Source organism: Cynara cardunculus (genome assembly GCF_001531365.2).
Source record: "Cynara cardunculus var. scolymus isolate 2C chromosome LG 1, CcrdV1, whole genome shotgun sequence".
NCBI lineage: Eukaryota > Viridiplantae > Streptophyta > Magnoliopsida > Asterales > Asteraceae > Cynara > Cynara cardunculus.
In genome coordinates this window covers 1,301,893-1,316,141 of record NC_037528.1, presented here as the reverse complement: position 1 = coordinate 1,316,141, position 14,249 = coordinate 1,301,893, and the positions used below count along the sequence as shown (strand labels likewise).

The 14,249-nt window shown below is 31.9% G+C and overlaps 1 protein-coding gene across 1 annotated transcript; it reads right to left on the bottom strand.

Annotated features, from left to right (window-relative positions):
* Positions 1-10,003: 10,003 nt before the first annotated feature.
* LOC112517644 (enolase) lies at positions 10,004-13,495 on the bottom strand. The gene is made up of 14 exons (XM_025125010.1): positions 13,430-13,495; positions 13,089-13,152; positions 12,647-12,711; positions 12,249-12,296; positions 12,067-12,153; positions 11,893-11,973; positions 11,597-11,779; positions 11,447-11,521; positions 11,120-11,182; positions 11,035-11,055; positions 10,819-10,907; positions 10,633-10,684; positions 10,283-10,336; positions 10,004-10,205 (listed from the first exon to the last, which is right to left on the bottom strand). The coding sequence occupies exons 1-14, from the start codon at positions 13,493-13,495 to the stop codon at positions 10,125-10,127; spliced, it is 1,029 nt and encodes a 342-aa protein (XP_024980778.1). The 3' UTR covers positions 10,004-10,124.
* Between the last annotated feature and the right edge of the window lie 754 nt (positions 13,496-14,249).

Below are 14,249 nucleotides of genomic sequence, written 5' to 3'. Positions count from 1 at the left end.
TACGAACACCCACAAAAGAACTTCTTCTTCTACTTTGTCGGTACAAGAACTCGTACTAAATAGACTCAAAACACAAAGCTCTTTAACTTGGTGTATACTAGTTCTAAAAGGTTTAATTCAGGTGTTATGAGGTCCATTTTCATGGCTACTCCACCGGCAACAAAAGGGTTTCAAATTTAACCGGAAAAGAAAGAAAACTTAACGTATGTACACCAACTGTTTGGTGAATTGCTCAACTGAAGAATGAGAATGATGATGGTCAGAAAGAAAATTAGAATATAGCAGGTGCAGGTATAGAGGAGATTTTGTAAGAAAGAAGTGGTAGTTCCCCACGTACCAATAAAGCGCGTCAGATATTCCAAGTAATGAACTTTAAGGTTTTTTTCTTTTGTGGGGTCAAAGTATAAATTAGCCATACATTTGACTCGTATGGTCAACATTGATGATTCAACGTGTCAGCTGACGTGTCACCGGTTTTTTTTTTTTTCCTATCTTCCCGTTTTGAAACGTGACAAATTGGCCAAAAAGGAATCGTTCTTTGTTTACATTTCAACCCTTTTAGTTACGTTAAATTGTAAATACATTCCCTCAATTTCAAAATAAGTACATTTAGGTCCCATTTTAAAACATGATTTTGGCAGTTGCTGAATGATTTAGTGCAAAATGATTAAATGGTCAGAATGATTAAGATTCTCTCATGATATAATGATATTTAAAAATACGTTTCATTTTTTTTACAAATTATATCATTCGTTTATTCAATACCTTTAAAATGAGTTCAATATTGAATATTTTTTAATTTAACGTACAATTAAATATCATGAATATGTATACTATATTATAAAACATTTGACAAAAACTCTTATAAATAATTTTTTATGCATGAAATACTATATATTGATGTATATTACTTAAAATTCTTCATGTTTGAATTCGTGTAACTAACTGCAGATAAACATAATCAAATAGAGGATAAACATCTCATTTTAAAATATAAAAAATCTAAAATATAATTAAAATAATTATCGAGTTCTAACAAAATAATTAAACATTATCTTTATAAGAAAATTATATAACTAAACCAAATATAAACTAATTCGTTATTGAACTTAAATTAAATTATAATTAAGAAAATTTAATTAAAAAATTACACAAAAAATAAGAAATTTTAAATAGTTAATTTGATAATAATATCGATATAATTTTGTCAAATTTAGATTTTATTCAAAAATAAAAAATAAAATATTAAAATCAAGATGTACCTCGCTGCATTACGCGAGTACCCTTCTAGTACTTACAAATTAATTTGTTTTATATGGGTTAAAAACATTGTTATTGAACTATTTTGTTTCAAATAAAACTTAAGACAAGATTATCGTTTCGGATTCTCGACTTTATAACCGAGATGATTTGCGCAGCATTACGTACGGGTATGTTATTGGTTCTCTACACAAAACTTTTTTTTTTTACATTTTTAATTAATTTCCCCAAATTAAATTGGTGAGATGTTACTTTAATTAATCCATGTATTATATAACATTGTCGGCACTAATAAATAGAATGCATAGAAGCATGATTGACATCTAAATATAAAGTAGAAACATGTGTCACAATACATAAAGTTTTAAATAATATAATAAATTGATATATATATATATATATATATCTTGGTTTAAATACTAATCAATTTTTTTTTGTGTTAATCAAGCTTAACCAATCATATTCCATCTTTTTATTTGGTTCAAATGTAACTCATATATTAAATACAAAGGTATTTAAGTAATATGTCATTTTATGTAACTCCCAAATAATTAATTGGGAGTTACAAATTTGAAAATATCACAATTGATCATGATGCAATATTGACATTGAGGTTTCACACGTGTTTATGTTCTATAATTCACATTTATTTTAATCGACAGTTCTCACATTTGACATATGAACACATCAAAAATCACACAGCCTTAGATGTTGTGATTCATAAGTGTTCATGTATATTCAAGTCACTAGATGTTCATATGAATACATATACACACACATAGAACATGTGAAAACATGTGAACACGTATGAAAACACACAACCCTAGATGTCTTGGTTCATAAGTGTTCATGTACATACAACAAAGTTGGTTCCTGAATATACAGAAGATGTTCATATGGTTCACATGTTGTTCATATGTCTAATCTTTTTTGTTTGATGTGGTTTGAAGATATACACAAGTTGTTCATATGTCTGACAACTCGTGTATCAAAGATATATTACTTTTTACCTAAATACCCTTTGATATTTTGTTCACATATGTTAATTGAAAATATTTATTTAATAATTAATTTTTAAATATCATTAAATCACAACCGTTTATTATTCAAATTAACGGTCAAGATTGGTTAACAAAGTTAACACGATAATCTTGGTTAGCATTTGAACCAGCCCATATATATATATATATATATATATATATATATATATATATATATGTTATACAAAGAATCACGTTCAAAATAAAAAAGACGATTAACTCTAATATAATACATGGTTACTAATGATACGAATACGTAATCAAATATGATTAAACACATATTGTATTGACCGACATACAACTAGCAACTTTCCCGGTGTTGCTGGGACCTTTAGATGCTTTCACCAAGTCGATTGCGTCCTTTTGGACGTGTTTAATTATATATGACTACGTGTTCGCAATACATGTAATCATGTATAATAACAGAAAATTTGGTCTTTTCATAAATTTTATATATATATATATATATATATATATATATGATTTAGTTGTTCTCGTATTTTGTTAATAGGGAGATAAAAAAAAAAAGAAAGAAAGGTTTATTTGGTGGAAAATAAATAAAGAAAAAGATGGTAAAGGGGTAATCGTACTTTTGAAATTTGGTGAAGTGGTTATTAATAGGTGTCACCCATTTATGTTCATCAATAACAAACTTTGGCTCTCGCTGCAAAAGGGTTTTTTTATTTTATTTTTTAATTTGGTTGCATCATGTTAAACGGTCGTTTATCAAATGCTTATTCGATTAACTGTTTATCAAGTAAACACTTAACGGATAAGTGCTTGATAAACGACCCCTCTAAGTACTTCTCACACAATATTTGTCTCATATATATATATATATATAGAGAGAGAGAGAGAGAGAGAGAGAGAGAGAGAGAGAGAGACTTGGGATCATGTAAAACCAGCCTGTTTTCGTGAGACCCGTGAGACCAACTTTTTATACTTGAAACTTCACAGCAAAATACTGTGAATGTGACTTTTTTAAACCTTCACAGTGTTTTTGCTGTGAATGTTCGACTTTTTTTAAATCTTCATAGTGTTTTTGCTGTGAAATTTACGTGTAAAAATGTGGTCTTACGGGTCTCACGAAAACAGACTGGTCTCACATGAACCCAATCCTATATATATACTTGGGATCATGTGAGACCAATAGTTTTTCATGAGACTCGTAAGACCAATTCTCAACCCTTGGATTAGATCTGCAATCGTCAAATGTGAACATTCATAAAGGCCACGAGACTTATCAATAATTACAAAATTGTCACCGTGCAACTTTAGACCATTAGATCATATGCTTATAAAGTTGATCAATGAACATAAATTGATCTTACGGGTCTCACGAAAAACTCATGGTCTCACGTGAACCCAACTCTATATATATATATATATATATATATATATATATATGAAAGTTCAAACGAGAACACCTCCATATAAAAATATAATATTATACAATTTTGTTTCATATGTACAGTTTTCAGAACTATTTACGAATAACTTAATCTATAACCAATTTATCAAGAAATTCGTCATTGCATTATAATTTATTGTTATAATTACATTAACAACTTATAGGTTTTTATCATCAATTTCATGAAAATATTCGTTCTGATGGGACTACAGAGTTGTACATGTAAGACAAAATGTCACCTACAATTTATGGTAGGGGTGTTCAAAAACCCAACCAATCCGATAAACTCAACTCAATCCAATGCGAAATAACTCAACTCGAAGCAACCCGATGTCTAATCGAGTTGTAAAATTTTCAAACCGTAGATATTGAATTACTATTATTTGAACCAAACCAAACCCGATGATCCCGATATCCTTTTATTTCTTGGACTTAATATGATTGTTGGATTTCTATTAGTATATGCATTAGACAATAATAATATCACGTATGCTCTTCATATACACATCTTTTCAATCTATTCACATCTCTATATAACTCATTCGTATATATGTTCAGTAATTTTAAACATATATATGTAAATTGAGAAAATTAACTGAATGTGATATACGTAAGAAGTATAGATAAGTTGTATCAAATGGTTGATGATGAAAAAAATAACATATTCAAGGTTAGAAGAATATTTTAATGTACCAAAGTATCAACCCGACCAACCCGTACGGTTTGGGTTGGGTTAAGATTTTTCAAATCGCAAGCATTGGGTTGTGTTGATCAAATGTCTTCAACCCGATCAACCCAACTCATGAGCACCCCTGATTTATAGGTCGTGACACATGAACATGAACACTCTGTTATATGATAAAATAATAGTTTTTAAGGTAAATTGCTACTTCGTTACATCGTAAGCAAAAAAGATTAAATAATAAAACTAATTAAATATACGAAAACAGATATTCAATAACTTTTATTTTGTAAAAGGGATTGCTATATGCATTATTTTAATATCAAAATCAGGTCAAATTATAGATTCAGAATGTGAAAGTGGCATTTGATTTTGATGTTGATGTATGTGAAGAGAAAATTATAAATAAAGGTGCATTTAGTAATATATAGAGTGCATTTAGCCCACCCTCTATAAAAAGTGAATGGAGATGTATATCGATGATGTGATTTCAATAATGAGCTCAATGGTCTTGACATGACTTAATGTGGATTGGCTTTATGGCGATCGACGGGAAATAGTCAAGATGATCACTCATGGTGCCACGCACATCATATTGGACATATGCGACATATTTCTTCTCGAGCTCTTCGATGTCTGGTTGGGGCGTGGTGGAGATGGATATGTCATCAGTAGTTGTCGGTTTGGAGGTGGTGCATGAGGATGAATTTGTTGTACATAATTTCTCTATTAGAAGATTCAAGGTTAGACATAGCTCCTCCATAACTGCTCAATTTACTCGACGACATGAAAAAGTAGAAATATATTAAGAGTATTTCAGAACAAAGACAACTTTTAAAGAGAATTGTCCAAAGAATGACAATAATAAGCATATTTCTGGTATTTAAGGAAACATTAATTACAAAAATAGTAATTTTTCTCTTATAAATTTCGCAAGGGCTGAAATCCAATACTTGAAACTCAAGATTAGCCCTGGGTTGTACCAAGATTTGACCTAGAATAATACTCGGTCAAACAAGCACGATCCAAAGTATAGTCATGGCCTAATGTTGTAGCCATGGGCGGACCTACCCTTTAAGGTATGGTTGTCTGTGAAACCATAAAAATGTAAGGTCCAAGTGTAAAAAATTAAAGGTATAAACTGTGAAACCATAGGATTTTTTGAGTTAAAACCATAAATATTAAAATCTTTAGGGAGTTTAAATGAAATGTAAGAGAAAAAAACGTGTTCCACAATGGCAAACTTGAGAATGGTGGTTGGAAATCAATTACGCTTTTAACCCTTCAAATATTTTAGTGGTTTTGATTTACTTTCCTTCCTTTTTTAAATTTTATTTTATGCCCTTATCATCTTAAGTAATTAATAGCTAGAGTACTTTAAAAATATGTATTTTCTTCTATAAATTACACCGTTAGAAAGGTTTTGTCGATACCTTCAAAACGAGTTCAATATTGAATATGTTTAAAATTAATTATATTTTTAATGTTAACAAAAAATACATATTTTTAAAGTTAATTGTATGCTTGTATAAATAAAACCATATTTTCCGTTAATTTTTCATTATTTTTTATTTTATATTAGGATAGTTAGTTGTTGCAACCACTTCGAAAATTTTCTAAATCCACCTCTAGTCATAGCCTGCTTTCCTAAACCAAGATCTAAGGTTCATCCCGTTTGGCCATTTTTATAAACACATGGATCTCAGTCATCTGATCGGATCCACATGAGTTAGACCAAGGGGTCGTTTATCAAATCACATTACCTTACATGATAAATATGGTGAGAAGAAAGAATCTTACCCGGTAAGAGCGAGACAAAGACTAAAGGGCCGTTTACCTAAATGCTTACCCGGTAAGTGTTTACCTTTAGGAGCCAGCACTATAATTTATTTTACCGAGTAAGATTGTAGTATATCAAAATGGTATCATATGCAACAATTTACCCTGTAAGCACTTACCCAGGTAAGAGTCATCACCCTCACTTACCGAGTAAGACTCTCCATTTTTATCGTTGCTCTTACCGGGTAAGATTTTTGACCCTTGCCCTGTTCATCCGGTAATGAAAACTACCCAATAAACACTTATCGGGTAAGTGTTTAGTAAACGGCCTCTAAGTGTCTTACCCGGTAAGTGAGGGCGATGACTTTTACCATGATTAATGCTTACCGGGTAAATTGTTGCATACGATGTCGTTTTGTTGGACTAAAATCTTACCCTAATATGTAAATAATAGTATTAAATTTTACCCGTAAATACTTACCAAACAAGTGTTTGGTAAACAGTCCCTAAGTAGTATTTCCATAACCATCCCTACGAGTTACACAAGGTATTGAAACAAAATTTGAGCATCAAATTTGGTTAAATAGCGAGTCAATTTTTGCAACATCTTCAAGTTAAAAACCTTTAACGTCGTTAATTTTCGCAACATACACATTTTATATATTTAACTTGTATCAAAATTTCAAAAAAACTCCCTGAATTTTGAGATAACATAGATTCCAGCCCTAGAGAACTAAAGTTTCATAAAATTAGCCCCTTATCTCACATCTATTTACAGTTTGGTCTTTTAGTATATGCAGAGACGGTCTTTTAGTATATGCAGAGACGGACCCAATAATTTTTTGATACAGTGGCACTATATAAAAAGGTTACACATTCTAGAATAAAACGGTTACACCTTTCACGAACCTATTTTTTTTACCTTACCACGGAGGAACAATACAGTGACACGTGTCACCTAACCACCCCTCTAGATCCGTATACGAGTGTATGTAAGGATTCAGACAAAGTGTGTTGATGATAAAATGTGAAGTATCATGGAATTAGGGTGTGTAGCACGGTACAAGTTGCTAAAGCGGTTGGTGGGATAAAAAAAAGCACCATTTTTATGTACAGTAGTGAACCAATATTGTGAATGGAGAATGGTGCCTATTTTGCAACCCAACCACAACTTTACCAAATCCATCCAAACATGGGTGTATTTTGATGGTATCATTCACCATCAAACAAGGAATCATATACATGTAACAATTATGTATGTATATATTATTATCGTTTTATAAAATTATATGTTTAAGTTTCTGATTTTGATTTTTACAATGCATTTTATTGATTAATTTTACTGAATAATTGATTGTATAGATCGTTTTATAGAATACTCGAGTGCTGGAATTCATATTTTGAATCTTGTTTTTTGACTCCGATCAAACTAAGATCTTTGACTGAGCTCCACAATTTAAGACAAATGTGCCACTTCATGAATACACCGAACAAGAAGGAATGGTACGTAATGTGATGTCACTAACAAAAGGTTGTTTAGATACTAAATTGGCTAAAGATATGAATCATAATTATTACGGGAAGCCCCACATGCAATTTTTCATTTTCTTCTACGTAAATACGATACTGACTACTGGGATTTATTGCACCAACTACTGACAATTGCCTCTACATTATATTTGATAATAAGATAATTGAATAGATATTTGTTTTGACTGTTGAAACATGTAACAATAATATGATAAGTTTTTTTTTTTTTTTTTGATTTCAAGTATTCTTTTATTTATTATAATTTATAAATAAAAAATAATTGATTTGAAAATTTCGTTAATCATTAAAAATAAATTTTATATAGGGAGAAGGTAGTTTGAAATTTCCAAACATGGGTGAATATGCATACTTTAAAGCATGGTGGGATCCGACCGGAGAATCGGATTCAAATCATTATCACTACTTTAGATTTATTTTAATTATGAAAACGAATTATTCATTTCAGATGTTAAAGTGTGTGTACACATACAAAGGTTTAAAAAAATGATTTTTTTTATATAAATGGCTGAATAGTTCGAATGTATTTGATTATCTTTGTTTGTCCAATTGCCATAAGACTATATATTGATTTAATTTTGTTAAATATAACCGTTAAAGTTATACATTAAAACTTTCAATGAACTTATTAATCCTAAAAGATAAAAAAGAACAAAAGTGAAGATGAAAAAGGTTCGTCGATACGTGTGTGTTTGTGTATATATATGTTATCATTATTCCCGTAGCACTCATTTATGCATTTTTGATATAATCACAAGATTCACAACGTTATATTCATGTATTTAGACACCCATACTCATCAATTTCTGATCATATAATTAAAGTTGGATTTCAGTGAAGATAAACGTCACGATGAAAAGATCTACAACGATCTTTCGTCTTAACTATAACTTGACTTTATATGATTTGAAGAGAAAAATAATACTACATGAAAATTGTATAACAAAGGACTAATAGATTTGACCCTCAAAAATTAAATGGACAAAATTGCTGAGCTAAAGGAGTTTAAAAATTATTTTCACTTAAACTTAAATAAAAATAGGATCTTAATTTAACATCTATCTTGACTGATTGGATAAATTCAAAGTCCTGCAGCTTTCTTTTTAGTTTGACTCATGATCATATTAATTTTATTAGATATTCTCCTAACTCTATATAAATAACCTCTACCCCAACCGATTCATTTGATTCCGTTTGTTGTAACAATTGTTGGTTGTATATTAGAATAAATTTATATGATGTTTATCAAATGTTTACCATGTAAACAGTTACCTAATCATTTGCATTTAAGGGCATGAATCTAGAATCTTACTCGATAAGAGACATAACAACAACCGAGGTTCTTGCATGGTAAATAAGAAAGAAGACTCTTACTTGATTAGCAAGTAGAAGACGCTTGCAAATCATTCATTTTGCTGGCAAGAAATATTAAGTGAGGATGAATTTGGTAGTTTAACATAAGTGATATGTGGGTGAGTGGTTGCAAGGATATATATATGTGTCCTAGGGTTCATATGCTTGATAATTGGGCCGAGAAAGAAGATGTGTCTTTGAGCTCGGCTTTGGGCTTATCAAGATTCAAAAAGTTCATTGTATAACGTTTTTAGGTTGGGTTGCATGGGCTCATAAAACGGTAGTAGTAAGAACCAAATGGGCTCGACATCCATCATTGGGACTTGGGAGTGGGAGCATTTTGATCAAAGAAAAGAGAAAAAAATCACTAGTATGTATATTCATTAACGCACACCTAAGAAAATCCTGTCAAATTTTTTTGCTAAATTGAAAGCATGCAAAGTTGATGCAAAAGAGGGAACGATGATGAGCAAATGACCTCAAACTGTTGTGGTAATTATCTCTGAGAAAGTAATGTCAAAAGAGCAACCCAAAAATCAAGTAACAATGCAGAATTCTTGTGAGATTGAGGATAAGGGGCAGTTTACCAAATGCTGACCCAGTAAGCGCTTACTTGGTCAGTTACCTTACTAAATAAATATGACAAAGACCGAGAATCTTACCTAGTAAGTGCGATGGCAAGAACCGAGAGTCTTATCCAGTAAAGCTAACCGGGAAAATTGTTGCATATGATGCCGTTTTGATGGACTAGAGTCTTACCTAGTAAGGTGAGCGAAAATGTGGACTCTTACTGGTAAGCACTTACAAGGCAAGCATTTGGGAAAACGGCCCTAAAGATTATATAAAATTAGGAAGGAGAAAAAATAACACCAATCAAGAAGCCAAAAACAATCATATTTAGATGAAGATAAAATTAGGACTAGGAGGGTGGTTAACTAGTTAGTATTAGTACAAGATAACATAAACCATTTCAGACCATAATAACAAAAGCAGATAGTTCCGAAATACTTAAATCAGGACACAAGAAACTTCACCTGGGAAAGAGCTTGATTTAATAAGGTTCCACTGGGGCACGGAATTTCGCTCCTGCATAGACTGCTGCTGATCCCAACTCTTCTTCTATCCTCAGAAGCTACAGTTTTAAATGACTTATTTTAGTTAATGTTCATCAAGCTTCTAACCAAATCAAGGGATAAACAGAGAGATTACCTGGTATTTTGCAAGCCGTTCTGACCGGCAAGGAGCTCCAGTCTTGATCTCACCCTGTTTTACCAAGTTCCATAATCAGATCAGATCACAATTATATGTGTATATATATATATATACACGCACACACACACACACACACACACACATATATATATATATATATATATATATATAAAGCTATCTTTTAGAGTGTTGTTTCATGATCTTTTAGGGTGACATGATGTTTAAAAAATGAACCCAAAAAAATCTTAAAACCCGGACCACTGCTGAACCAGTTCCCGCTTGTGATTTAAAAATTAAAGTAACAATTACTAGTATATCTTTAGATTGAATTTTTCAACAGCTATTACCGTGGACAATCCAACTGAAAGATCAGCAATGAAGGTATCTTCGGTTTCACCACTGCAACAAGTTCAAGGGGGGATTCATTTCATTTATCATATAACCATAAGGATTTGAGTATCAAATAATATAGGAATTAGGAAACAAAGAATCCATCCTTCTCTCCTAAAGATAGAGATGAGATTGAATTGCACCTTCTGTGGCTAGCCATGACCCCCCAACCAGCACGTTTTGACATCCTCACAGCTTCAATGCTTTCTGTAACTGATCCAATCTGGTTCACCTGCAAAGTAGAGAAACATCAGCCTACAAATAAGATATCTGACTTAGTCAAACATTGATTGGAAGGTGGTTTACCACCATAAATTCCTGAAATACCCATGAAGATTAATATTGAAAAATCAGCATACCTTAAGAAGAAGGGCATTACAAGTATTAAGAGAATATACACCATACCAATAATGTATTTTTTAACCGTACTAAGAATTTTTTTACTTTTCCAGTATATCCAGCTTTGGCAATTGCAGTCTTCAAAAGTTCAAGACCTTCTTTGTTATCCTGTATAACAAGTGACACGAGTCATATTATATATATCATCCAAGAAACATAATTTATCTCACATAGAACTGAATAGCACCAAATTCATGGAAGCAGAATGAGCAACATATATGATATCAGGTATGCTTGAAAGGCCAACATCTTAAACAGCATTTAAGTACCCTGGATCCACTAAATACCTGTGGCCATAAAGATATTTCAAACAAATATGAACTTGTCAAAATATAAGTTCTTATTTCTTCAGTTCCAATGGAAACACCTGACCTGAATATTAGGAGCAAAGCCACCTTCATCACCAACGTTGGTGGCATCCTGACCATATTTCTTTTTAATAACAGACTGCAAGATAAAAATATTGTTAATGCAAAGCCTACAACAATGCCATGGTGTGGTTAAAAGAGTAGAAGGTGACACCTTCAAGTTATGATATACTTCAACACCCATCTTCATGGCTTCCTTGAAAGAAGAAGCTCCAACAGGAAGAATCATAAACTCCTGCATCGCAAGCTTGTTACCTGCATGCGAACCTCCATTTATCACGTTGAATGCTGGTACAGGCAGAACCAAGGTCTTATTTCCAGCAAGGTTTGCAATGTGCTGCATATGAAGACAACAAACTTGAAGTACTTCGTTTGTGCAAAGCAACTAAACCGTCATAATTCACATCAGTTACAAGTTTACACCAAGGAACAAAGGTGGGTAGTGGGTACCTTATAGAGAGGGATTTTTTTAACTGATGCCCCTGCTTTACACACAGCAAGTGACACTGCCAATATAGCATTTGCCCCAAGCTGGTAGAGAGGAACAAAATAGTTGTTAGGCAGGTCACAAGAATATGAGACTTTTGTCTGATCAATAACTGACTGCAGAATAAATTGCAATACCTTCTGTTTGCACCAACCCCATTCGTTTACAGTTCCATCAAGTTCTTGAACCATGAAGTTGTCAATTTTGGTCTGCTCTGTAGGATCCTGTAGGTGCATGTGACATAGAATTGCGTACCAAACATGTAGAAGTTTATGAGTTGTCAATGAAAAGAATGAGAAACTGATGGCAGAGAACATACCTTGCCAATCAAGGCAGGTCCAATTATCGCGTTAACATTCTCCACAGCCTGACCAACAAAAAGAACATGTCAATTTTAGGCAAAAAATTAATCCCTACAAATCATAAGATCAGACCATCTCCATGAGTGCACCATACCAACAACATTATAGTCTCCAAACATAAATATTTTTGTATAATTCAGCATTTCTTGATAATAGCACCAAAAAATCACCTGATATCAACATTTGCAACTCAAGTTTGGAGTAAAGAAAACGTCATATCGCTCAAAGGCCAATCAGCCACCTACCTCCATTTGTAGAAAGGAGGCAGCAAAGTACACATGTTTCAGGTTTTAGGAACTATCCAACCAAGTGGTGAACATAAAAAAACCCGATTAGGAAGAAGAGTTTTACAAACCTTCAAGACACCTTTTCCTAGATAGTCCGAACCTCCATCTCTTAATTCTAGAGCTTCATATATACCTGCAAATACAAATTAAAAAAATAAACCACTCACAAGCCAAACCATCTATGATCACAGTATAAGAGTTTGCACGAATGTAAGCTTTTGTACCGTCTGTGATTTTGCGTGTTACAATCTCCTATCATCAAGATTGGTCCCCAAAGTTGACTGTTACCATCTTCATTTTCAGATTTCTAAAGGAACTTCAATTTTACTTGTTTGCTATGATTTCAAGCTAAAATTACATGTATAGATATTCTCATTATGTTTCAAATTGATGCTATTGACAATTCTCATTGCAGAAAACTATTGATCATTTATTTATATCTTCTAGTGACACCTAATCGCGTTTATATAATATTAACTCAAGAAACCAACTACACTCACACCATTATACCTGTTGAAGCACCGCTAGGTACGGCAGCTCTGGCCAAGGTCCCATCGGAAAGTGAAACATCAACCTGAAACCATTAGTTTCAATCAGCAGTTAGTTTAACTATATCGACATCAACTAAAAGTCTAAATGACAACATCATTAAAATATCCAGCGATCGTAATACTCGGTAATATCATAAACACATAATCCAGATATGAACAAAAACCACATTCGCACAGTTTCCAAGATCCATACAGTATCTAGTGAACAAATAACACCAATCAAAATCTAACATACAACTAACAGGAACTATGAATACACAAAAAAAAACAACGAATCGAAAAATGCAAGTACGAACTTACTTCGACTGTAGGATTACCACGACTATCGAATATCTGACGAGCTTTAACCGCCTTGATCGTCGACATTTTCTTCGGTGTGTAGAAATGAGAAAGCAGAGAGATTATTTGAATATAGAAGTTGGGGGTATTTCAAGGGACTGGTTGATTTAATCTGGACCGTCGCTGGGATGAACGGCCAGGATTGTGTTTCCTGATCGCCGGGTTGGTGTCGTCAAGATTTTAGTCCGAGAATATTCCATTTTTTCACCCCTTTGTCAACTAAAATACTTTTTTATCTCTTGTCCGATTTCAACTTTTATTGGAGCAACGAAAAAAAATTTCCAAATTAAAAATCTGGATTTTAAAAAAAAAAGTATTTAATTTTAACAGTTTTTAAAAAATATTATAATATTAATTATTTAATTAATCTATACTATCTTGTAAAACATTTAGTTAAAACTCTTAAAACTCTTAAAAACGTTTAAACTCATTCATCCCTAAACGGTTTCATCTCTATCCGATTTCATTCCATATATGAATTCATGTAACTAATTGCAGATAAACACAATCAAATACAGGATAAACATCTTATTTTATTATCTTTATAAAATGTTATATTATTAAACCAAAAATAAATTATTTCATTATTAAACTTAAATTAAATTATAAAAAAACAATCTATACTATATTATAAAGCATTTGACAAAAACTCTTAAAAACTACTTTTTATGCGTAAAATATTATTTATTAATGCATATTACTTAAAACTCAAGATTACAAGTAGATTGTGCGTAAGTACAACTTATTAAAGCTCCATATCTGAATTCGTGTAACTAATTGC